The sequence below is a fragment of the Chiroxiphia lanceolata genome, chromosome 20, assembly GCF_009829145.1.
Source record: "Chiroxiphia lanceolata isolate bChiLan1 chromosome 20, bChiLan1.pri, whole genome shotgun sequence".
NCBI classification, from domain to species: Eukaryota; Metazoa; Chordata; class Aves; order Passeriformes; family Pipridae; genus Chiroxiphia; species Chiroxiphia lanceolata.
Window position 1 is genome coordinate 2,336,641 of NC_045656.1, and position 24,591 is coordinate 2,361,231.

The window sequence follows — 24,591 nt, forward strand, 5'->3', positions numbered from 1 at the left end:
GTGGGTTCTGCACTTTCAAATACATTTAATTTTGGCAGGTCTGCGTTGACAGGTCCTATTCTGGAGCCTGTTTCTGGTATTTGGAGCTTTCTTTCACCATAAGAAGCAATTCCCATTTCCAGTATTTTTCAGGCTTTTAGATTGTCTCTGGTTCCAGGTGAGAGCAGACACTAAAATTGGCACCAGCACAGCAGGAGCTCACACACCATGGGAGGAATCAACATCCCCTCTCCCTGGAATCTTGTAGCTTTGGTCATTCTCTCCTTCACACATCTCCCTTTATCTGTCTGTTCCCAAAGGCTCCTTCTTGGCCCCAAAATAGTGGGGAACAGTGAGAAGAAAGGATGACTCTTGGGGTGTGGGAGGTAATGCTGTGTCTGGGGCTGTGTGGTTGCCATTCCTGACCATGTCACTCCAGAGCCCACTTATCCCTTCCCATGGCAAGGCTCAGTCTCAGCCCAGGGCCAACAGCCCCACCCTGCAGGAGGCAGGAGGAACCCACAGATATTCCCAGCACCTCCCACGTGCAGGATGCTCAGAGTTGGTGCCATCCCTCCTGCTCCAGGGAGGTCCCTGCTGCTCCCCAGGCACAGACAGGGAGGTGGAGATGGTTCCAACTCTGGGGTCTCTGGATGAGAGTTCAGATTTTAAAAAAAGGCTCTTTCCTCTCGTACAGGGGGGAGAAGGTGAATAAATCTCTTCTGAATTGTTTTCAGGATGTCTGGCAATGCCGAATTCATCCCTCAGGGTGTGTCTGGTGGCAAAAGCTCCATGGCAAGGGCTCCTGGAGCCCTCAGAGCATTGCCAGGAACCTGAGGAAGCATTTCTGTACCAAAAGGGTGCTCAAACACTGGAACAGGATTCCTAGAGAGGTGGTTGATGCCCCAAGGTGGTCAATGTTTAAGAAGAATTTGGAAATTGGCCATTAATAACTTTTGGTCAGCCCTGAAGTGGTCGGACAGCTGGACCATCTTTGCCTTGAACTGGCACAGCTACGAGTCCTGAGGTGGGCCCAGATGCCCAAATCACTCCAACCATTTTATTTGTGTGGTTTTCTTTACCCCACAAGCTCCCTTTGATAAAAATGAAGGATGTGGAACAGTTTCTCTGCCAAAAGAAGCTCTCACTCTGTCCATCTCCTGGTGTCCTTGTAACGAGTTCCTGGATAACAGGAAGATCTTCCTTGAGGGAGATGAGTTGAGGACACTGAATTAGGAAGGAAGTCACAGGGTTTTGTGAGTGACTTCTGTGTGCTTTGGAGGTCACTTCAACTGAGATAATCTGAACTATTCCATTCCAAGCCAGGCAAACCCGCTGGAGCTGCATTCCGAGAAGCTGAGTGGAAGGAAGCTGAGCAGCAGGAAAACTCTGGCACTGGAAGCAGAGGGAGCTGAGCTCTTCCCCCACGAGCAACACAAGTGGGAATTAATTCCTTCTTCATTCTCTGACTGAAATCCCCCCTCTGGAAGTGAACCAGTGGTTTCATTTCAATAACATGCAGATGCCAAGGCTGCCAGGACCTTTCCAGAAGCCCACAGTGTGTGGACACGCCGGGCAGGGGGCTGAGCTCCCCAAATGCTCTTGCTATTCCATTCACACACCTTGCTGAACATGCAGATGAGTTTAATTTATATTTAATCAGCCTCTGCAAACAGCAATCACTTAAGAGGTTTTTCTGTATAGCATGCAGTGATTACCCTTATTATAGAGGTACTGTTTGTACCTCCAGCATTGGGGTCTCTCGGCCCCTCCATGTGAAACCCTTCACTTCAGGAGGTTTTGGTGCTTCTCTGGGAAACATCTGCAGCTGGAATGTGTTGGATCTGGAAATGGCTCAGCAGCATCATGTTCTCCTTGGGGCTGGGATGGCTCTGAGAGCTCTGCTTTGCCCCTGTGATGGTACCAGGAGTTGAGGTGCTGGTTGAGCCTTGCCCACCTGACCCTGGCTCCAGCTCAGCTGGAGAAGAGGAGACTGAGGGGAGACCTCAGTGCAGTTCCAAGTGCCTGGGCAGGGGCAGAGGAGGGGCAGGGACTGAGCTCTGCTCTGGGGGGACCAGGGACAGCAGCCAGGGAATGGCTGGAGCTGTGTCAGGGCAGGCTCAGGTTGGATCTCAGCCAAAGGTTCTTCCCCCAGAGGCTGGTTGGGCACTGCCCAGGCTCCCCAGGGCAGTGGGCACAGCCCCAAGGCTGCCAGAGCTCAGGGAGGGTTTGGCTGATCCTCTGGGGCACAGGGGGTGACTCTTGGGGCTGGGCCTGTGCAGGGCTGAGGGTTGGACTCCGTGATCCTTGGGGGTCACTCCCAACTCAGTGATTCTGGGATTCTGGAATTCTGGGATGCTGTGCCCCTGCTCAAGACCCACAATGTATTTGGGGTATTCGCATCACTCCTGGTCTTGCCCCACAGTTTGTGTGTGAAATCCAGCACTGCACAAATCAGCTTCTGCTCTGCAAGATGGGACAACAGGATAAAGGGAAATGGCTTCAAACTGCCAGAGGGCAGGGATAGATGGGATATTGGGAAGGAATGCTTGGCTGTGAGGGTGGGGAGGCCCTGGCACAGGTTGCCCAGAGAAGCTGTGGCTGCCCCATCCCTGGAAGTGTCCAAGGCCAGGTTGGATCAACCTGGGCTAGTGGAAGATGTCCCTGCCCATGGCAGGGGGTGGAACTGGATGGTGTTTAAGGTCCCTTCCAACCCAAACCATTCTGGGATTCCATGAACTTTGGTGTGTAGAAACCAGCCATGTGGTGCCTGTTCATGGGGATTTGTCCAACATCTCCAGTGGAGCGAGACCTTTCTGGTAGGTCCAACTTGCTGGCTTTGGAGACTGAAATCTGATGGGCTGAAGGCAGAGACTAGAATTTTTTTGTGACACTAACTTGTGCTGTAGACAAAGAAAAGCTTGAACTCTTGCACAACTTTAGATGCACAACTTCATGACTTCTAGAGTGTTGTCCACTTGTTTGTAACCGTAGCTCAGAACCAGAGCCACTCCACCACCAACACTGCTGGATGCTGTTTTTCTTGCCCTGTGGGTGGGAGACACTGCACCCCAAATAGTTTTTGAGGAGCCTGTTTCTGAGCAGTCCCAGGATGCTAAAAACTGGCTTCCCTGCAGCACCAGCATCGTGCTCCAGGCTGCTGACCATGGGCTTGTGCTGCTGCAGTTCATTCCTGGCTGCAGTGACACGGTGCTCGTCCATCTCTCCCATCCCAGCTTTCAGTCATTACATGGTGGGTTATTTTGGACAGGTTGTTCTAAAGCAGATTGTTATGGGTGAGTGGAAATCCAGACAGAAATGAGGGTTAAAATGCATTTATTCCAGTGGCAGGTGTGCCCTTGGCATCCTCAACCTGGTCCTGCCACACTGGTACAACACCCTGTGTGCTGGTGGCACTTCCAGTGGATTTCTCATTGGGCCTTTTGGAGAGGTGATGGTGGAGCAGGACCTTTTTTCATTACAAATGGTGTGACAGCCAAATGAAATGTCTTTCAGCCATCCCTGACTGTTCCTTTCCCAAATTCCTGTATCCCTGGTAGTTCCTTGATTGTATCTCCTCCTTTCTTCCCCCTTTTCCCTCCCTGATTTCCCCCAGCCTGAGCAGCTGGCATGAAAACATCCCAGCTCCTACACAGACAGCCCCATTTCTGAGGAAAGACCAGGAATGGAAATTTCTGTCTCAGAAAGCTGCAAAAAGCTCCAAGTCAGGAGCCTGATGTGCAGCATTCCACGAGCTCAGCAACAGCAGCAGCATCAACATCTGCTGTAATTACTTTCTTTAGAACCTTACAATTGTCCTGATAATTTTGGTGGGGAGGAGAACAAGCGGGAAAAGATCTGGGAGATACTCTTGGTGAATTTTTTAATTAAAATGTTTTTGATTTTTTTGAGAAACTCTCTCAAGAAGCAATTAAAAGATGAAATATTGGCCTGTACTTATATGGGAGAGCCTTGTGAGGATTAACTGGTTTGGAGCAAATAAATTCCTGCCTCTGGATTTGCATTAGCAGATCCTTTCTGGAGATGTTAATCGAGAAGGAGTGGGGATTGAATGGGGGAGATGTAGCAGCAAAACCAGCCTGCAGGGGCAGAGAATCAGGGAATGGCCTGAATTGGGTGGAAACTTAAAGATCACCCAGTGCCACCCCCTGCCACGGGCAGGGACACCTTCCACTAGCCCAGGTTGATCCACGTTTGTCCAGCCTGGCCTTGGACGCTTCCAGGGATGGGGCAGCCACAGCTTCTCTGGGCAACCTGTGCCAGGGCCTCCCCACCCTCCCAGCCAAGAATTCCTTCCCAATATCCCATCTATCCCTGCCCTCTGGCAGTGGGAAGCCATTTCTCTTTGTCTTGTCCCTCCATCCCTTGTCCCCAGTCCCTCTCCAGCTCTCCTGGAGCCCCTTTAGGGGCTCTCAGGTCTCCCTGAAGCTTCTCTTCTCCAGCTGAACCCCCCGAGCTCTCCCAGCCTTCCCTCCCAGCAGAGCTGCTCCAGCCCTCTGATGCCTCCTCTGGACTCTCTCCAGCAGCTCCATGTCCTCCCTGTGCTGTTCCCCAGGGCTGGAGCAGCTCTGCAGGGGGGTCTCAGCTGAGGGGGCAGAGGGGCAGAATCCCCCCCTGCCCTCTGCTCACACTGGGGGATCAGCCCAGGGCACGGGGGGTTTCTGGGCCTTCCTGGAGGAAAGGGTGGTGTCTGCTGGAATTCTGAGCTCGGGGAGCCCAGTGATGGCAGGAGGGTTTAGATTCGGGCCCTGCCTGAATCTCATTCAGGGCAAGGAAAAGCCTTATTCCTTCAGTGTTTGGATTTCAGTAATTCAATTCCAGGCCTTGGCCAGACTCCATTTAAACAAAGTGAGGAGCCAGGGTGTGAAATCCCGGGCTGTGTGATGACCTAATCCAAATCCCACAAAGTCTGGGAATGTTTCCATGACTCCCTGGGAGCTGGATTAGTCCTGCACTGCTGTTCCTGCTCCTGCAGCAGCACCCAAAAACTGTTGGGGCTCAGCTTTTGGGTGGTGTCCTTCACCTACATTTCTCCATGGAATGGAGAGGATTAAAATAACAAAAACCCCAAACCTGTCATTTCATTGAGCACATTGAGCTGACTGTTTTCAAAGCAGAATTGTGGGGTGCAGGTTTCTCCTTCCAGCCAGGAATTTCTTCAATAACTCACTCCTCCTATGGTAAATATATGGGAATTCCTGGAATACATTTCCTGTGATGAATCCAGAGTCATTCCTAAGCCGTTCATTGAAACACTCTCCAGTTCCACGAGAGGTCAGCTGGAATGTGCAGTACCTTTTTTTATACAATTAGCTCCCAAAGTTTGTAAACACAAGTTTCCTGCATCACCTGCTTTCCAGAGGGAATCCCTGCATGGACACTGTTCATCCCCCAAGCTCTGATGGTTCCAGGGCTGAGGAACAGTCCCTGAGCCACCAGGCTGGTGGCCGAGTGGTTGCAATCAATAAATAATGTGAGCCCAGGAGGTGGGGTGTGAGATGTGTCATCATCTGGGGGAAAACACCTGTTTGTTTTCAGAGTTTCAGCGAAGGACCCAGAAATGCTATTTCTGCAAAAACGGGCAGGGAAAACGTCACAGCTCCTTTCCAAGCCCAGGGCAGAGGTGGTTCTCTGCCCGTGGGTGTGGTGGGAACTTTGGAGGTTGCACTGGAAGTCCCAGCAGTCATAAAATCAGAGAATCCCAGAATGGTTTGGCTTGGGAGGGGCCACGGACAGGGACACCTTCCACCAGACCATGTTGCTCCAACCTTGTCCTCCCCCTGTGACTTGGGTCCACCCAGGTGAAGCTGACTTGCCTCCATCAAATTTGCCTTTTCAAATTTAATTTAGGCAGCATTCCAGAGAATTTTGGTGTCAGTCATTAACCTCATCCCGACCTCCTCCAGCCAGGCAGGACATGGTTGACTGTAAGCAGTGGAGGGAGGTCTGCAGTGAAATGAGGATTTGCTGAGGGACTCACGAGGGCAGTGAAGCCTCACAGAGCAGCTCTCAGGCCTTGGCAGGAGAAGGGACAGGATTAAAACCTGTGCCCGACGTGCTGGACCCACAGAAACAGCCTCTGACTCTGGTAGGGACTAAAAAGGGGCATTTTGATTTTTTTAGACAAGTGCCATAAACCAGCCCGTGGGGTGGGCTGACCTTTCCCTTTGGGACCTTCCCGTGGTGCCCACCAGCCCCACCAGGTGTGGCTCTGACTTCCAGAGGAGAAGTTCAGTCCCTTCCTCTGGGGTGGCAGCGAGTCCTGTGCTCTGTGTCACCCTCCAAACACCGACCCAGCCAAGGCCCCTCCTCAGCCACGAGCTCCTTCTGTGCTAAACACGTAAATCTATTTTCGAAGCAAAATAACCCCTCCAAATGTTCATGTTCAGAAGGAATAAAGGCTCTCTGCCCTAATATTTTATGCAAATCTCACCCTATCTTGGGCATGAATAAATATGAAAGGAGGGGGGAAAAAAAACCTCCATCCCTCATCAAAAGGAAAAAAAAACAACCTTTATTTCTATTGCATAAATAATGGTAAAATTAAAATATTTTTATACAGATTATATATTTACAGTAGAGTTTGGTTGGAGGGAACAGCTGATACATATGGCACTCGGTTTTCCTTTATACACTTCTTTATACACTTGGATAACTTGCAATACCATAAGATTTATTTCAGTTGCATGCCAAGTTAATTTATATTAATATTTACAGCTTTTTTGTACAAAGATTTCTTGTTGTTTGTTGTTTTTTTTTTTAATTTTTTTACTATTATGCTGCTGACTTTGTGAATTGTTGCCTTTAATTAAAATGCCATGTCTTTCAGCTGACAAACGAACAGTAAATGGCTCGGAAACATGAAATGCTGACAAAAAGGAGACACATGGATTAGTGGAGAACTTCCTAGAGATGAATCAGGAGGCATTGATTACTTAGATCCTTGTATGGATTAAATGGCAACAGGCTGGATTTTGGGCTTATTCCAGTTTAAGCCAATTAACTCTAACGAGTTATTTCTGATTTGCCCTGGAGTCCACGAGGAACTTCATCTCTCTTCATCCCCACCCCATTAAATCTGAGCCAGCAAGAGCTGAGATAACTTTGGCTCCTCTGAAAAAGCTGGTTGGAGGTGGAACACCATTCCTGGGCTGGTGCAGGGGGAACACAGAGGCAGGTGTTCAAAAACTGGACCCCCCCCGGGGGCCTGATGCTGCAAACCCATGGAATTTGGGGTTGGGAATTGCCCCCAGGAGAGACAAGATGTGCCTGAGGGCTGCCAAGGGGTGGCTCCTGGAGCTCAAAGGTCCACGTGTTGGCTGGTGAAGACACAAGACCAGCTGACAAAGGAAATGTGGAGTCTGGAGCTCACCCTAAAGTGTTGTTAAAACAGCTGATTATTTGTGGTGTTGGCAAAGAAACCTTGGGGAAATAATGCTATATATGCATATATATATATATATGTATATGGAAAATGGCAATTTCATTCAGCAACACTCTTCAAGGCTACAAAGGATTTTGGTCTGTTCTGACATAAAATAAAAAAACCCTACGGTATTTTCATCATCAAATAGTCCAGTACTGATGTTTAGATCCAGAGGATTTCCTTTTCCTCCCTTCTCCCTCTCCTCCTTGCTTCTGGGGCTGAAATTATTTCAGTGAAGGTGCCAAACTGAGGCAGTTTTTCAGACTTTTGCCACTGGAGAGGTGTGAGTGGAGCAAACTTCCAATTAAAATGCTCCCAATTAGATTTTCTGTCCATCTTGCTCTTGGTGAAGCTTCTCCACTTCCTAGAGCTGCCTAAAATGTCCTTCTGGAACTGGAGAACAACATCCAGCCCTGATAACAACTGACAACATAAAGAGGTGAAAATGCTGTGAACTTCTTCTTTCTCTGCATTAAATTCCTGGGGAAGTAAAAGGTTTTAAGTGATGCCAGGGAGATGTAATTGCACTGTCAGAGCACAGTACAGTAAAATAATAGATTGAAACCCAGCAAGTTCTGTACATCTTCATCTGTGGAGCACGAGCGTGAATCAGAGCCAAGAAGAAAAAGAGGCTTCATTAGATTCCCATTTTAGAAGAGTTGGTTTTTCTCCTTTCAAATAGTCATCCATAAAGCAGAAACTAAATAATTTATTACATGGGTGGATAAAATAAGGAACTTCATTCTTAGGGAGTTTAATGTATTCCTCCTACTGCTCCTTCTCCTGGCAGAGCTGAGCCTGCCTGGGGCCTGAGCTCCTCTCCGGGAGTGTGGTGACAGCTCTGCCTGCTCTGGGCACGTGCACACCAGGAGAGGGGGGGGAGTTTTCCATGGGAAAAGCATTCCCAGGAGATGGTTTGGTCTTTGCAACAGGCCAAGTGTTTTTTGTGATAAAATATTCCTGTGCTTTCCATGGAAAAAGAAGGGTTTGCCAGGAGGTGCTTTGCTGATCCAAACACACCTCAGCCATTCAAAGCTTTCCACCTTTGCTTGATTTCCTTGCTTGCTGCCCTGGTTTTGGATTTAAAACCCTGTTTACTTGGTCCCAGCTTAAAAAGCTGGGTATCCATGTACAAATCCTTTTTACAAAGTTTCTGGAAGTCTCTCATGGAGAGCAACCAACATCCAGCCCTCCCAGGGCACCAGGTCCAACATGGGAGCTCCCAAAAACCTCTGGATTAAAAAAATCTCTCCAAATCACCAGATGCCACCCAGATGTTCAGCTCTTCTGCTCCCAGGTGATCCCTGTCCTGGGGGGTCTGTGAACCTTGAAGGTCTGTGAACCTTGAAGGTCTGTGACCACCTTCCCCAGGTCAGGGTGTCTCCTGCCAGGAACTGGCAGGTTTGTGTGTCCTCGTCAAACATGAAGAGGAATGACTTTGTCAACTCTCCTTCATCCTCCACGACCTCCCCCAGCAGGAGGACCAGGTTCTCCCTAACAAAGCCAAGTTTTCCCAGTTGCCCACCCTGTTTGATTCTTCACGTCCCTGTTGATGTTGCTCCTGATCAGAGGTGACTTCTCAGTGGTTGGACTCGTGGAGAGGATCAGGCTCCAACGAGGTCCTTGGGTGGCACAGCAGGAGCCTGGTCCCCAGGGCCACCACCACCATCACAGAAACACAGAAACAGAATATTCTGAGTTGGAAGGGACCCACAAGGACCATCAAATCCAACTCCTGGCCCTGCACAGGACAACCCCAATGTCCTGCCTGGAATCTCTTCCTGGTTTTCTTCATGGCTGTCCCTAAGGTGTGGCTGTGGACCTGAGAGGGGAGAAAAGTTCTTTTTGCTGGAAATCTCTTCTCCCTGGTCTCCAAATTATTTCAGTCATGTGCCTGCTGTCATTTGATTTCATGTCATGTGCCTGCTGTTCCCCCCTCTGGCTTCTCCAGGAGCAGGGAATGAGGGTGTACCCTCAAAGCCAAAGTTGGTGGTTATCAGTGGCACAGTCCAGTGATGTCCCAGCAGGAACAACCCAAACCCTTCCATCAGAGATCAATCCCTGCACAGAGAACCCACCTCTCCAAGCCTGTGTGGAGCAGAGCTCAGGCTACACTGATTTCCCTCACTCCTGAGCAAACCAAAGGCCTCTCTCAAGTTAATACAACCACATCCCTCTCCAAGCCTTCCCAAGCTGAGCCAAGCCAAGAGATTTTAGAGAATCATAGTCATGGAATATCCTGAGCTGGAAAGGACCCCCAAGGATCATGGGTCCAACCCTCAGCCCTGCACAGGCCCAGCCCCAAGAGTCACCCCCTGTGCCCCAGAGGATCAGCCAAACCCTCCCTGAGCTCTGGCAGCCTTGGGGCTGTGCCCACTGCCCTGGGGAGCCTGGGCAGTGCCCAACCAGCCTCTGGGGGAAGAACCTTTGGCTGAGATCCAACCTGAGCCTGCCCTGACACAGCTCCAGCCATTCCCTGGCTGCTGTCCCTGGTCCCCCCAGAGCAGAGCTCAGTCCCTGCCCCTCCTCTGCCCCTGCCCAGGCAGTTGGAACTGCACTGAGGTCTCCCCTCAGTCTCCTCTTCTCCAGCTGAACACACCAAGTGCCCTCAGTGTCCTCACACACCTTCAAATCAAGGCCCTTCCCCATCCTTGTTGCCTCCTTTGGACACTCTCCAATGGCTTCAGGCCCTCCTTTTATTGTGGTGCCCAAAACTGCCCTGGCACAGCTCCAGCCCCTCCCTCAGGTCCTGTCGCTGCTCACACAGGGCAGGGATCGGAGCTGCCCCTCGGGAGAAGCTGCAGAGTTGATCACGATTTCCTGATGATTCCCTAATCCGGGAGCAAAACCCGTGTCCCAGGTTTCTGGGAGTTGTTTGTCCATCCCTGCTCGGCGGAGCAGGGCCGGGACAGCTCTGTCGCTCCGACACGGCGCTCACATGTCACGAACAGCCGGGGTTGCCATGGCAATCTCCTTTTCCTCCAGAATTGCAGTGCTGAAAAGACACTTAAATTCTCCTGTAACAGGCGAGAGCAGAAGTTTAGTGCTTTTTCTGACAGCTCTGCCTCGCTGCAGTCTGGGTATTTTTTAAAGTATGTTAATTAGCACTTAAATAGGTTTTTTTTTTTTTTTCTTCAAGTATGGGATGTGGGGTTTTTTATTTTTATGTCTTTGATTCTTTCACTTTCTTCCCCCTAAGCTTTTGCCATCAGGTTCCAATCAAAATTTTACCGCTCTATTTTTACCTACTGTCTGTAAAAGCAGCAAAAAGCCCTTCCCCCCCCCCCCCCTCTTGTGGAAGAAGAAGAAAAAAAAGATAAATGGATGTTACATAAATGGAGCCAGGGAGGTTGGGAGGAGACAGAGGTCCAGTGCTGCTGGTTAGGAAGGATGGGAAGGTTTTGGGGAGAGGAAAGGATGAAAGAGCTTCGCCTGATCCACCCTGCATTGCCAGTGGAGCCTGACTGATTCAAGAAGGGATCTCTTCAAGATGCCCATAGATGAAAGGCTGATCTAGGAAGGAAAAGAAGACCTCTGGCAAGACATGACACTGATTCCTAACAGATAAATTAGTTTCCCTACGGAAAAATCGCCCCCAAACCCCTCCCACCACCCCAAAATCCTGTACCCAGTGAAATCAGTGGGGAGTTGTGCAATGAACTCTACTGACACCAGGCTATGGCTTTTACCAAGGTATTAGTTCTAGGTTTGGTTCTACAAATGGAGCTTCAGGGTGAAGAATGGCTGTATTTACAATGGTTTTTATGGAGCATGCACGAGGAAATCATGGAGCCTTCCAGAAAGCTTGGAGGGATGCGGACAGTCACCTCATCCTAAGGGAGATGCAATGGTGGGAGTCTGCTGGGTGTTCACTGGGAGAAGGGGGTGGAGATGCCTGGTCTGTGGTTTAGGTTGTGTTTGTGGGCTCAGCAAAGAGGCCCCATGTTTCTGCCATTGCTGAGGGGGGGAGTGGGTCAGTGCCCACCTCTCCAGCCACCCCCACCTCTCCATGTTCCCTCCAGCACAGCCCCAGGAGAAAAAAATAAGGATTACTCACTGACAAGTAATATTTAGAGGGTTTTTTTCACTGCTGCCACCTCTCCACAGACCCCTGAGACCTCAGAATGTGATGACAATTGCCTTCAGATGATCTCAAAGCTCATTATCTGCACTGTCCAGCTCAGCCAGTGTCCCTTGGCCCCCCAACACTGCAGATCCCCCGCCAGAGCTGCCCTAAGATATTCTGCTGCTGGTTTGAAGTCTGCTGCTGCCCTCCAGCAAACACAAACCTCGCCATCTTCTGGGAGATAGAACCAGTTTGTTAGGGAATATTTTGCAGTTCACCCCAATTAGTCGCAACAGAACAGAAATGCAGAAGTTGGGTGTTTTGGGAAAGGCAGAATAAAAACCTCAGCTGCTCTGGAAAAGGGGGTTGTTGTCCTTGGGGTGGAGGGGGACACCAGGGAAATGACAGGGATGAGGTGGTTGACTTGAGTTCAAAAGGGCTGATGGGACACAGACCAACAAGAAACAGATTTTTAAATTAGGCTACTAAAAATACAGGTTAAATGTTATCAATCAAACTTGTCACCGAAGAACAACCTGCAATGAGTCTTTGGGATGGATCCAGGTTTAAGTCAATGGCTGCTGTGTAGGATGGGGGAAGCTGGTGGTTTGCAATCCCCTGGGGAGCCATCCTGCCCCTCCTGTGGCACAGGAAACAGTCACCTACATTTACAGGAGCAAGATCTCACTGTTCCTTGGAGCTCTGGAGCTTTCCCAGCCGGAACAACAACTCAGCTCCAACTCCACGGACCTCCCTGGGAGCGCTCCATGAGCACCAGCTGGGAAACCTCTTCCACTGGGGCAAGGAATTGGATGTGTCCCGGTGTGACACCCAGTTCATCCAAAGGCAAATGCAAGGATTTGTGTCAAGCTGAAAAGGAAAAATCCTCGCTGCTGTAATCCTGGCTCCAGGCTCGCCCAGTGCTCATGTCTCCAGTCTGCATCGCTCCATCTTCTCCTTGCTGCTCATTAAAATCTCCTCCAGGGGAGCTGACAAACACTCACAGGATCTGAAAGTCTGACACACCTCGGAACACATGGTGGTGGGCTCTGGTTTGGATCCTTCTTCTCCTTTTCCTCTTGTCCTCTTTGGAACCTGCCCAAGGGACGGAGGTGGTGGTGCTGGGACGGCTCCTGGGAGGCACCAGAGCAGCTGGATGGTCAAACCCACACTCTGCAGCGTGAGGGGAAAGGGAACCTCTCCCACAGGATGTCTGACACGGAGGTTTCACTGCAGATTCCAACCAGGGCGTGTGAAATTAAGGAAATAAAATTTGCCCAGGCGAGGAGAGGGAAGGAAAGCCCAGAAAGAGCTTCCCTCGGGATTTTCATCTTGAATAAGGTTCTTGAAGGCTAATATCAAAGAAAGGCAGAACTGCTGGGGAGGAAATGTTGTTGAATATGCAGACAGGACCAGATAGAGGGAGTTGGAGCTGTGCTGGTGGTTGCAGAGTCAGTTGGAAGACTGTGCACAAGTCTCACCAATGCCCATGTGTGAAAAACGGGTGGTGCTTCTCAAGCCCTGATTCACAGTCGGGAATAAATGGCAAACAGACTCCTACTACCTCCAGTCTTGTGTTTAGGAAGCAAAAAATAGACATTTTGTGTGATGCTGGCGAATTCTCCTTTTTTTTTTTTTCCTCAGAAAATACTGTACAAGATGCTCTGGCTCCCCTCTGATGCCGTGAACTCCATGGCATGGTCATAAGGGAAAAGAAAGTGGAGCTGGAGGACGTGAAATCAAACAAATGGGACTTGCTTGTGGCAATGCTACGATCAACTTCCTGGGAATGTGGGCCCAGTGGGATAGTCAGTGGGCCCCTGGTTCAAAGACAGCCCCACTGCAGTAAGTCCTGAGGCTGTGCCTCCTCAAAACTGCCACACAGGCTGCTGGATCCAAGTCCCTTCCGAGTCACCATCGCTGTTTTGAAGCAGTAATTTGGGACTCCTCTACATGGGGGATGGTGGGGGTGTTTTTTTATTGCATTAGGAAACAAAACCTTTAAAGCATTAAGACAGCCCTTTGATGTCCCTGCCAAAAAGGATGTGGTTGATTCACAAGACACGTTTACGCCGCTGGCCTCGGGCTCCCGCTCGAGTGGTGCTTTGCCTGCCTGTGTCTCTTTGCCGTGTGGAGTCGGGCCAGGGGGAGGTCCCCCAGGTGGGCATGCACATGCATGGGCAGCTTGGGTCACAGTGGCATGGCCAGGGGCTACTCCATCCCGCTCCTCAGGATCTGGTTGGCCGCGATCAGCATGACGCTGATGATGAAGGCCATGGCGAAGGCGCAGATAAGGCTCTTCCGCACGCAGGTCTGTCTGTTCTGCTTCTGGGCGTGCACTGCAGGGGACAGGAGGGAGGACACGGTCAGACAGGTGCAGGGGTTGTGTTTCCCACCAGGAAATGCTCCTTTGGTTACCACAGAATCACTGAGCTGGGAGGGACCCCCAAGGATCCTGGAGTGCAACCCTCAGCCCTGCACAGGCCCAGCCCCAAGAGTCACCCCTGTGCCCCAGAGGATCAGCCAAAGCCTCCCTGAGCTCTGGCAGCCTTGGGGCTGTGCCCACTGCCCTGGGGAGCCTGGGCAGTGCCCAACCAGCCTCTGGGGGAAGAACCTTTGGCTGAGATCCAACCTGAGCCTGCCCTGACACAGCTCCAGCCCTTCCCTGGGTGCTGTCCCTGGTCCCCCAGAGCAGAGCTCAGTCCCTGCCCCTCCTCTGCCCCTGCCCAGGCAGTTGGAACTGCACTGAGGTCTCCCCTCAGTCTCCTCTTCTCCAGCTGAACACACCAAGTGCCCTCAGTGTCCTCACACACCTTCAAATCAAGGCCTTTCCCCATCCTCGTGGCCTCCTTTGGACACTCTCTAATGGCTCAACACCTTCCTTACATTTCCTTGGTACAACCCTCCTGTCCAAACCTCAGGGACCTACCAAGTCTTACCTCTCCCTGCTGGGACATTTCCAAACATCCCACCTTCTCTTCCCGTGCTTCCAAATCCACCTTCCTCACAGGCCACCCTCACATGCTGCAGGAATCCTCTCTCTCATCTTGGCTTTTAACCCCCTCAGATGCCTGTAGGGGTGATTCAGTTTATCTGTGTATTCCTTTTAAGCTCTTTATGAAGTTGGAATCATAGAAGCATGGAATGGTTTGGACTGGAAGAGACTTTGGAGATCATCCAGTCCCACCCCCTGCCACAGGCAGGGACACCTTCCACTAGCCCAGGTTGCTCCAAGCCTTGTCCAACCTGGCCTTGGACACTTCCAGGGATGGGGCAGCCACAGCTGCTCTGGGCAACCTGTGCCAGCGCCTCCCCACCCTCACAGGGAACAATTCCTTCCTTATATCCAATTTAACCTTTCCCTCTAATTTGAACCAAGTTCTCCCTGAATTTCTTTAATAGGAAATGTTGGTCTTGTGTGAATCCCTCAGACTCCTCCAGGTCACCTGGGAAGGAGCAGAGATTCCAGATGTGCTCCCTGCCAACACTTCAGCCCCCACTGTGACAGTTGCCATGAGTGTGATGGGACATGAGTCACTTTTCCAAACTGTGTTTAGGTTTTCTGTGCCTGAGTAAAATCAGATTTATTAAGAACCTTTTCAAATGAACGTGTCAAAAGAGGTGAGAGGAATGTGCAGCAGTTAAAATGCAGACAGAGTTGGGATTTTTAGCATTTGACTTATTTTATTTAATTTCAATTTTTGTTAAGCTCATCAGTGAGGATCATGCTGTGATTTAGCAAAGCCAGTTCATGTCTCTGTCTTGGCCTCCCTGTGTATGAATGTCAGAACATTATGAGGTACTGGGGTATTGTGGAGATTAATTTGTCTGAAAAGGCCTTGAAGGTTCCCTGAGATAATCACAGGATCGTTATGGTTGGAAAAGATCTTGAAGATCATCAACCCAGCACCACCATTATGTTCATCAGTAAACCACGTCCTCAAGTGCCACATCCACAGTTCTGCCCATCTGCTCTGAGTCTTGGTTTGGTTTTTGGTCTTGGATTGCCCTGACAAGGGATGTTCCAGTCACCTTTTTCTCATGGATGCACTTGGGGATGATGGGAGACTTTCAGGTGACAGCAAGCACAGAATAAACCTAAAATGTGACCAGGCTCCAAGTGCTCATGTTTGGAAAGACTCAAAGGAATATTTTTAGAATATATATGGAAAAAACCCAGAACAGCAGCTGAACACTGGTCTGGGCCTTTGGTGATGGCAACTCTCCTCTTCAGAGGAAGAGTAAACCATGGCCAGTGTTTCTGGCAGAAATGTTCCTGGATTGAACAACTTCTGTTCTATCAGCAAGTTAAAATGGAGCTTTGAGGTAGCAGGACCCAGGGAAGTTGTCGTGGCTGCTCTTCACAGACTGAAGGCACACCAAATATGCAAATCACCTCCCAAATAACCCCAGGAGAAAGGGAAAAGGTCTGTAGGGTGCTGAAGACCCAGCAAGACCCTCTTGCTGTTGGTTGGGGCTCAGAAATGTTGTAACAGTTCCCCTGCCCCTGCAATCCCCAGGGACACAGAGAACCTGGAATTACTGATGTTCCTCCCTGGGAGCAGTTACCTGTGAAGTGCCCTCTTAAACATGAGCACCCATCAGCCCCCCCTGCTTAGTGGTGATGGTTTGCCCTCAGTTCTGTCCCTTCTCCAAATCCACAGATCCCTTGAGCTTGGCATCTGTGCTGTTCCTGCTGGTTCCACTGGCTCAGGGCTGGATGCTCCATCCCTTTGGCATTTGGTTGCCACTGGGAGTTTCTGACACCACCCGTGGGAGCTGGTTCCTCGTACACGGTCAGAACCTGGAGCTCCTCTGGAGAGATCCTCAAACTTCTCGGGGTGAGGTGCCACCCCCGGGCTGTCCAACAACACTGAGAGCTCAGGAAGCAAAGGCAAATCAAGGCTGGGTCATCCTGCACCTCCTCAGCACCCAGGGAGTGAGGAGACCTCGCTCTGGTGTCATTAAGGGCAGAGACAGAGCCATTGTCACTGTAACTTCTCCCCCAGGACATGGGGTTGATGGGGCCAGACCATTTGAGGCCCCCCTGGCTGTGGCTCTGGGCTGGTCATGATGCCCACGGTGGGTTTGGGGTGGTCAGGGGAGCCCTGAGAGCCTCCTCCCCTGCCCCAAAGCCCTGCTCCCAGGGACAGCTGCAGTGTATTTATGGTGGCTCTGTCACCACCCTGCCAGGGATGAGGGATTGTGGCTTTTTCTGCCTACCTGGAGTTATTTTTGTTTTAAGAGGCCAGTTTTTCATTCCCAAGCCCTCAGCTGAACGGGGAGGGGGCTCTGGCACATCCAGCTGATTGGAGTGTCAGGGCTGAGGATAAAATACCTGTGACAGACAGCTCAGGTCACCACAACCACCCCAAACCCTTGTCTGCCACCAGTTTAATGTCCTGAGTGTTTGGATAAAGGGAACTGCCAGACAAATGGGGTTTGGGCTATAAATTTTTGGCAGCACAAGGTTGCTGCAAACAGTTGTTCTTTTCTTGTGTCTCATAAAAACATCTAATCTTTGTTGTCCTGCCCTAAGCATTAATAAAAACAGAAATAAAGGCTGAAGACATAACTGTGCCTCTGTTCTGGTGTAGTCTTTCCCTAGATTTGATGTCTTACAAGTGACTTTAATGTTCGAAATGAACTGAATAAAATCCTGGACTTGTCCCTGGCTATAATACAAATATGGTATGTGGGGTAAAGGGAGTGTGGGGGAGAGGTATGAGGTCTATAATCCATGCCAATATAGAAGGAATGTTACATAATCATAAATATCACATAAAGACCTTATCATGACAAGCAGCCAAGAGGGCAAATCTGTGAGAATGGCAGAAATTGGAATATATTTGTACTGATGGTTCTATTACCTGTGCAAGACCCTTAAACAGCTGGCAGGGCTGTGAGGAAGGGGGGATGTCTGTGCCCACAGCAGGGAGGAGGTTTGGGGGCTGCTCTTTTGAAGGTCAGAACACACCCAGAGGTGACAGTGAGTGCAGATCTCCCCTTTCAAGGTACTACTGGAAGTATCTGTTACATCTCTTCCTTTCTAAGCCATTCCAAAATCCCACTAAAAAGCATCAGGGCTCATCTTGGCCTCATTCCCATCAAAGCCTCTTCAATGAGGTGGATGAAATGCCCATTAAATAGAGGTGGGAGGTTCTGTGGGTTGAGAGGAACAGTTGAATTGCTATTTGAAGGGTTGAATTGCTATTTGAAGGGTTGAATTGCTTTTTAAGGTGCAATTCATCTCATCCCAAGGTGGCACCTAAAATAAACTCCAGGAATTATACCCAAAAAGCATCTCCCTTGCTCCACACGTGAGTGATTTACACAGAGACAGCTCTGCTGCGGTGTCACTGACCCAGGAGACCCTCAAAGCTCTGCTTTTCAGCCCTGTAGGGATCTTGGTGTTTGGGAACTGGGAACTCTGAGAGCAGAACTGGGTCATTCAGGTAATGGCATGTCCAACCTGGAGAGCAGCAGGGACACAACCTGCTCCCAGCCTGCCTTTTCCTGGGAGAAACGCTCCCGTCAGAGCTGCCACGGACCAGAACTGTCCCTTCTTCTGGGACCTGAAGCAAAACTTTGCACTGCTGTTGACAGGGTCAAGTTGATCTGTATTCCCTGCTGGATTTGTGTGTGTGTATTTTTAGCATCTAAAAACGGGGCTGTTTTGCTTCCAGGTTCTGCCTGGCACCAGCAATGCCAACATCCCACGAGAAAAGCTGTTCCTGCTGTACTTTTGGAAGCTGGGACTTCCAAAACGAGCTGCTGAGCATTTAGGTATTTGGACCCAATTTTTTTTTTCCTGGTGATTGGGATGGTTCACCCAAGCCCCAGAGCTGAAATGAACCTGAACTGGCTCGTGCCTCCAGTGAATCAGCAGGTCAGTGGGGACTGACAGCTCCATTCAATAAGTAGCATCTCTTCCTCCCTGCTGCTCTCCAGGAGGAACAAAAAAAAATGGTGCTTGGCTTGATTCAGAGAGTGTTGCTGCTTTCCTCTCTCCTGCAGGTTTTTTAAAATTCAGCTGTGCTCTTCTCCACCTCTCCTGCAGTATTCAGTGTGCTGGATAGAGCTGCTGAATGCCATTCATTAGCCAGGCTAAGAATTACACTAAAGGTTTGCTTTGTTTGAAAGATGCTTCATTGTCTTGGCCTGGTGCCCTTTCAGAAGCTTGTCTGACCCCTCAGAGTATCAGAATTTCCCCCCAGATGGCCCACAGAAAGTGGCAGTGCTGTGGGTGGCAAAGCACAGTGGCTGTCCCAGGGGGTTGTGCTCAACCCTGCAGGTTCTCTGGGGGTATTTCCTTGGACTCTTCTGGGACTTGGGAAGATTTCAGAGAACCATGGAAGATTAAAGATCATGTTATTCCAGCCCCTGCCATGAGCAGGGACACCTTCCACTAGCCCAAGTTGCTCCAACCTGGCCTTGGACACTTCCAGGGATGGGGCAGCCACAGCTTCCCTGGACAGCTCCAGTTGTTCCAACCAGCAATGCTTTGGAGCAGCACAAGCTCCTCTGGCCAAGAAAATCCTTCTCCTGAGATGCCTTAAAAGAGGGAATGTTCTTGCCAGTGTCAGCTCTGTCAAAGTGCAAACCCCACTGCAGAGGCTGAGTTGGGGAGCACTTGGTGCCCTTCTCACACTGATGAGAGGAAGCAAATGTTTCCCTTTCTCTGGCTCCCTCTGAGCTCTGCTTAGCCCTTGACTTTGCAGACACTCTCAGGTGCTGAGATGAGCTGTCCTGGTTGAACCTGCCCCACATCAGTGGCCCCAGCAGCTCAGAACAAGAGGTGCCCCAGGCCACAGGTACAGAGGCACCATCCTTGCTCCTTGCTGGTGTTCCAGTGCAGGGACAGGACTCATCTCAGCTGTTCCCTGGGAGCCCAGAGCAGACCTTTTTCTGTTTATGGAAAGACAGCAGAAAGCTGGAAGAGCCTTACAGCTCTTGGTAGGGCCTGCCAGGGCCAATGAAGTGTTTCCATGACAGCCTGAGGGAAATATGGAAGTTTCTGTAGGAAAATTCAGTCTGTCTTATACACTCACCTCAGCATGGGCTGCACATCCCTTTGGCTGAATCCCATCCCATTTTGCCATAAGGCAAAGTACCCAGTAGTTCCTCCTCCTGTCTGAACCAGGCTCAGCTTTACTGATCCATGGAGGAAGGCTGGTGGCAGCTCTGCAGGTCCCCAAGTGTGTCATTGCTTCTCTAAAATAACTCCCCATTAACTCCACACCTCCCTGCCCATTGCATGTCACAGCACAGAGTGGGTTTTACAGACAAACCAGGAAGAGGATAATTGTTTAGAAACCCAGAAAGTTCCTCCCTCACCTTCAAACTCTGTTTGGCAGTTGCCAGAGTTCTCATTGAGACTCTCCTCCTCGTTGATGATGATGTTCTCGATGTCCTTCATCGTGAGGTGGTCGCGGAAGGCGTGGTACAGGATGTGCTTCAGCTCCTCCAGCGTTATCCTCTGCATGTCAAACTGTGGGAAGAGCACCCAGTTAGACCCAGTTAGAGACACAGCACCCAGAGGGATGAGGGCAGGAGGGCAGTGCCACAGTTCCCTACCCGTGTTTTACCACCCTCATTTCAACTTTGCAAATGTTGCTCTTTCAGGTTCATTTTACTCTAAAGCTGCAAATGGATGTTGCTGGAGCTCCTTAGTGCTGGTGGAGGAGCAGAGAGACACAGCCCTGTGTCAGGGAGGGTCTTCCAGGCTGTAGAGGCAGCAATTCAGTATCATCTTGGCCACCCCAACAGAGACAAACCCCTGAGGGATCCCCCTTGTAGCTCTTGCACTTTGCCACGAGTCACAGCCTTGTTTCTGACCCCTTTTTTTTCGATTCCTAACTCTCCAGTTGTGCCTGTGTGGCAAGAACAAGCAGAGAACATTTCCCTCTGAGCTGACCTGTGCTGTAGATCCAGTGGGTAAATGTTCTCTCACAAAGCAAATGTTAAACCCACGATTCCTGAAGAATACGTAGGAAAGGACATTTTGCAGCAGCAGAACTTTGCACGTGTGGCTGTTTGTGCTATTAACACCTGCTAAGGGTACAGCAGAGAGGGCACTCACCCTGGCTGCTGTGCCAGGGCAAGGGATGAGCGTCCCCGAGCCCTCAGAGCAGTCAGGAAAGATGGATGGAAATGCTCCAAGCCATGATGATCTTCCTCAGTGCTGGAGATGATCCTCCTCTACCCGGCACCTTCAGCTCAGGCCTTACAGCCCAAAATGGGCTCACCCTCAGCAAACAGTGAGAACCAGGGATTGTCCAGCCTCATCTGAACCACCCACCTCCAAGAAAGCCCAGAAAGGCCAAACACCCCCAGGGTAATGCTGTAGTGGAGGAAAGGTGATGCCAGCTGGGAGTGGGTGGTGCAGGGAGAAATTCCCACTCCTTTCCCTCAGCGTGATGAGGACAGAGCAAACGGGACAGGACAGGGCATGTAGTGATAGGACAAGGGCTTCCTACTGCCAGAGGGCAGGGTTTTGTGGGATATTGGGAAGAAATCCTTCCCTGAGAGGATGGGGAGGCCCTGGCACAGGTTGCCCAGAGAAGCTGTGGCTGCCCCTGGATCCCTGGAAGTGTCCAAGGCCAGGTTGGACGGGGCTTGGAGCAACCTGGGCTAGTGGAAGGTGTCCCTGCCCATGGCAGGGGGTTGGAAACAAGATGAGCTTTAAAGTCCCTTCCAACTCAACCCATCTTGGTATTCTTATCACTCCCGAGCTGCTCTGACATTGTCTTCCCCGAGCACTGCTGCACATCTCATCACATAGATCCAAAATCATTAATCCTCAAGGGAAAACTAAGAGAAATAATTTGATTAAATCTGGACCCTGAAACGTTCAGCCACAACTGTGTGTGTACAGGCAGATTTGCACACACTCATCCCTATTTCCCCAGCTGTCCTTAGAACCACCGATTCCTACAATTCTATTCCCTTCTTTCCTGCCACAAGCCCAAACCTGGTGCAGAGAACTGGACAGCAAAGTTCCTGCCTTTGGCCCAGATGAAAAGCATTTCTCTGCAAAGCAAGTCTGGTGGGTTTGGTGTTTTTGCTGCTGTCCTTGTTCCTCAGGGATTCATTCAGAGCTAAAAATAGGCAGCACGCCATTGTCACCAGTGGCTCCTCGTTGTACACTTCAAAGCTGGATTGCAAATCCCCCTGGCATTTAGTCCCAAATTTCCATCCTGCTTTGCTGAGCACGAGGAAATCTCACCCTCCAGACTCTGTCTTTCATGTTAGGAGAGCAAGTCAAGCCGAGCAGCTGCGGATTTGACAACCTGTGGGATTCCAAATGGCGTTTCTCTTGGCAACCAGAGGGGTGGGAATGGGGGCTCACTGATGGGAACCTCCCAGCAGGGTGGGAAGTGTGTTAGTGGAGGTCTGCAGAGCTGCCCGGGGTTTGCAGCCCTCCTGGGTGCCTTCCTGCAGTGCTGATTGCTGGTAAAAGCAAGGGTTTCTCCCCTAACACCCCAATCCTTCATTCCTTTGGGGTCTTTGTCCTGGGAAACTTCAACCTGAAAACTCTTCCTGAGGCCACCCATATGGCAAAGCCTTAATTTCATCCTAGTGGTCACTCCATCTGAGGAGGAGCAGCCTGTCAGCATGTGGTTACCCCATTCCATCACATCGTGGGGTCATTTTCAACCTGTGCTGAGTTTGTTCTTGGCTCAGGGACAGTTCTCTGAGGCCAATACAGACTTTTGTTGGAGTTTAGGGGTTTGATTTTTCTGCCTTCAGCAAATTATGGAATCACAGGATGGTCTGGGTTGGAAAGGACCTTAAAGCTCATCCAGTTCCACCCCTGCCGTGGGCAGGGCCACCTTCCACTAGCCCAGGTTGCTCAGAACCAATCCAACCTGGCCATGGACACTTCCAGGGTCTTTCCAGAAGCTGTCCCAAAGGAACAGTGCTTCCAGAAGCTGTTCAAAACCTGTGTTCACCCATCACCAGGTGGATGCTCACCCCTGTGGGTGCTCCACAGCCCAGAGCAGTGTCTGAGACCTTCTCTTTACTTGCATCCTTTTTTGAGGATATCTGCAGGGCCGTGTGAGACTCATACTGGAAGTGCTCACAGACTTTACATGGGCTTTCTTGACCTTGTAGAAAGCCAACTGATTGCTTCAGGATCTGCCTCACTATGTCCCAAGATGACTGTGTTGGAAGAACATCATCTCTGGATCATCCCTCTGCTCCTTCATGTCTGTCTCCAGAGCTACAGGTGTCCAAACTCACCTTGGGACACACCACTGCCGATGCTGACACCTGTTTTTCCTTTCCTCAGTCTTAGAATTATGGAATCATAAATCAGAGAATGGTTTGGGAGGGACCTTAAAGATCATCTGGTTCCACCCCCTGCCATGGGCAGGGACACCTTCCACTATCACAGGTTGCTCCAACCTGGCCTTGGACACTTCCAGGGATCCAGGGGCAGCCACAGCTTCTCTGGGCAACCTGTGCCAGGGCCTCCCCACCCTCCCAGGGAACAATTCCTTCCCAATATCCCATCTAACCGTGCCCTCTGGCAGTATGAAGCCATTCCCCCTCGTCCTGTCATTTCCTTGTAAAGAGTCTCTCCCCATCTTCTTGTAGTCCCTTCAGGCACTGAAAGGCCACAATCAGGTCACCCGAAAGCTTCTCTTCTCCAGGCTGAACAATCTCAATTTTCTCAGCCCAAGTCTGATGTCCCATTCTTAAAATGTCATGTTCTTGCAGATTTCTTGAATTTTCCTATGAATAAAGAATCAGAATTCTGGAATGGTTTGGGTTGGAAGGGACCTTAAGCTCATCCAGTCCCACCCACTGCCTTGGGCAGGGACACCTTCCACTAGTCCAGGTTGCTCCAACCTGGTCTTGGACACTTCCAGGGATGGGGCAGCCACAGCTTCTCTGGGCAACCTGTGCCAGGGCCTCCCCACCTGAACAAGGAACAATTTCTTCCATATCTCCAACCTAAATTTCCCCCCTGTCAGTTTGAACCCATTCCCCTTGTGCTGACTCCCCCATTCCTGATGAACAGCCCCTCTCCAGGTTCCTTGTTGCCCCTTCAGACCCTGAGGTCTCCACACAACCTTCACTTCTCCAGATTGAACAGTCCCAGTTTTCTCAGCCTGTCCAAGCCTTTGCAGATCTCCCTCTCTACCAGCATTGTCACCAAGAAGACTCTACTGTCCTCCAACCTTACTTTGCTTCCAGCTGCCTGGATTCCAGACAAAACCCTGGTTATCATCTAATCTTAAAGATGTGCAAACAGTAATGACCTGGGGGGATTTGGGTCTTCCTGTACCAGCTGACCTATCTAGTAGGAAATAATTGTCCTCTTGTTGCTGCATCTCCCGCTCTTGCTTTTGAGTTTTATTCTAATACAGGGAGAAATTATTTTTTTTATTATTTTGTTGTCATTTTTGCCTTTTAGGAAGCGGAACAATCTCGGTAGGGATTCAAAATCACCCTTGTTGGCTCATGCACTGAATTTTCAGCCTCTTGGCAGGGACATGGTCACTGCTCCTGCTTTGCCCCTTGCTCAAGACATGTCCACCATGACACACTTATCAGTTTGTCCAGAATAGACTCCAGCTTGGTGCAGGCAGGGACAAGGCTCTGCTTGGGCTCCCTGGTAATTCCTTCTATTTTCACTGCTCTCCAATCCGGCAATTTCCCTGATTCACTTTTCAATTACTCCGGGGTTTATTGTTGTAATGACAGCAACCAGGGAGCAACTCTTAACTTTTATTGACTCCACTGAGAGCCAAACCGTGACTGTTGCAAGCTGAGAACTTTCTATAGGATTTATAATTAGTGGAAATCAATGGTGCAGCTTCTGAAGCTCGGAATACACGGTGAGCACTGAAACAGAGACCAACTGTGCCCAGTGCTGAGGCTCAGACTCCCCAAGAGCTGAATGGAAACCTCTCCTTGTACAGGGATGTTTGGATCCTATGGAGAGCACCTGGAAGGAACTCAGCAATTGTCCCCAGGAGAAGGAGGATGTTGTCCCTGGACACACCTAGAAGGGAAAGTGGGCCTGTAGCTTCCTGACTCCTCCTTGATTTAAATTTCCTGTTGGGAATGAAAGCAGAGTCCCAAC

At 50.3% G+C, this 24,591-nt stretch overlaps 1 protein-coding gene across 4 annotated transcripts in view; it reads right to left on the reverse strand.

Moving 5' to 3' along the window:
• Nucleotides 1-10,705: 10,705 nt before the first annotated feature.
• CALN1 (calneuron 1) overlaps nt 10,706-24,591 on the reverse strand; it is a 163,197-nt gene continuing 149,311 nt past the window's right edge. For all 4 annotated transcript variants that reach the window (XM_032707608.1, XM_032707610.1, XM_032707612.1 and 1 more), the window contains 2 exons: nt 19,830-19,983; nt 10,706-13,831 (listed from right to left, as the gene is read on the reverse strand). In XM_032707608.1, coding sequence (XP_032563499.1) covers nt 13,704-13,831; nt 19,830-19,983 — 282 coding nt within the window. In that variant the 3' untranslated portion in view covers nt 10,706-13,703. The remainder of the gene's footprint in view (nt 13,832-19,829; nt 19,984-24,591) is intronic.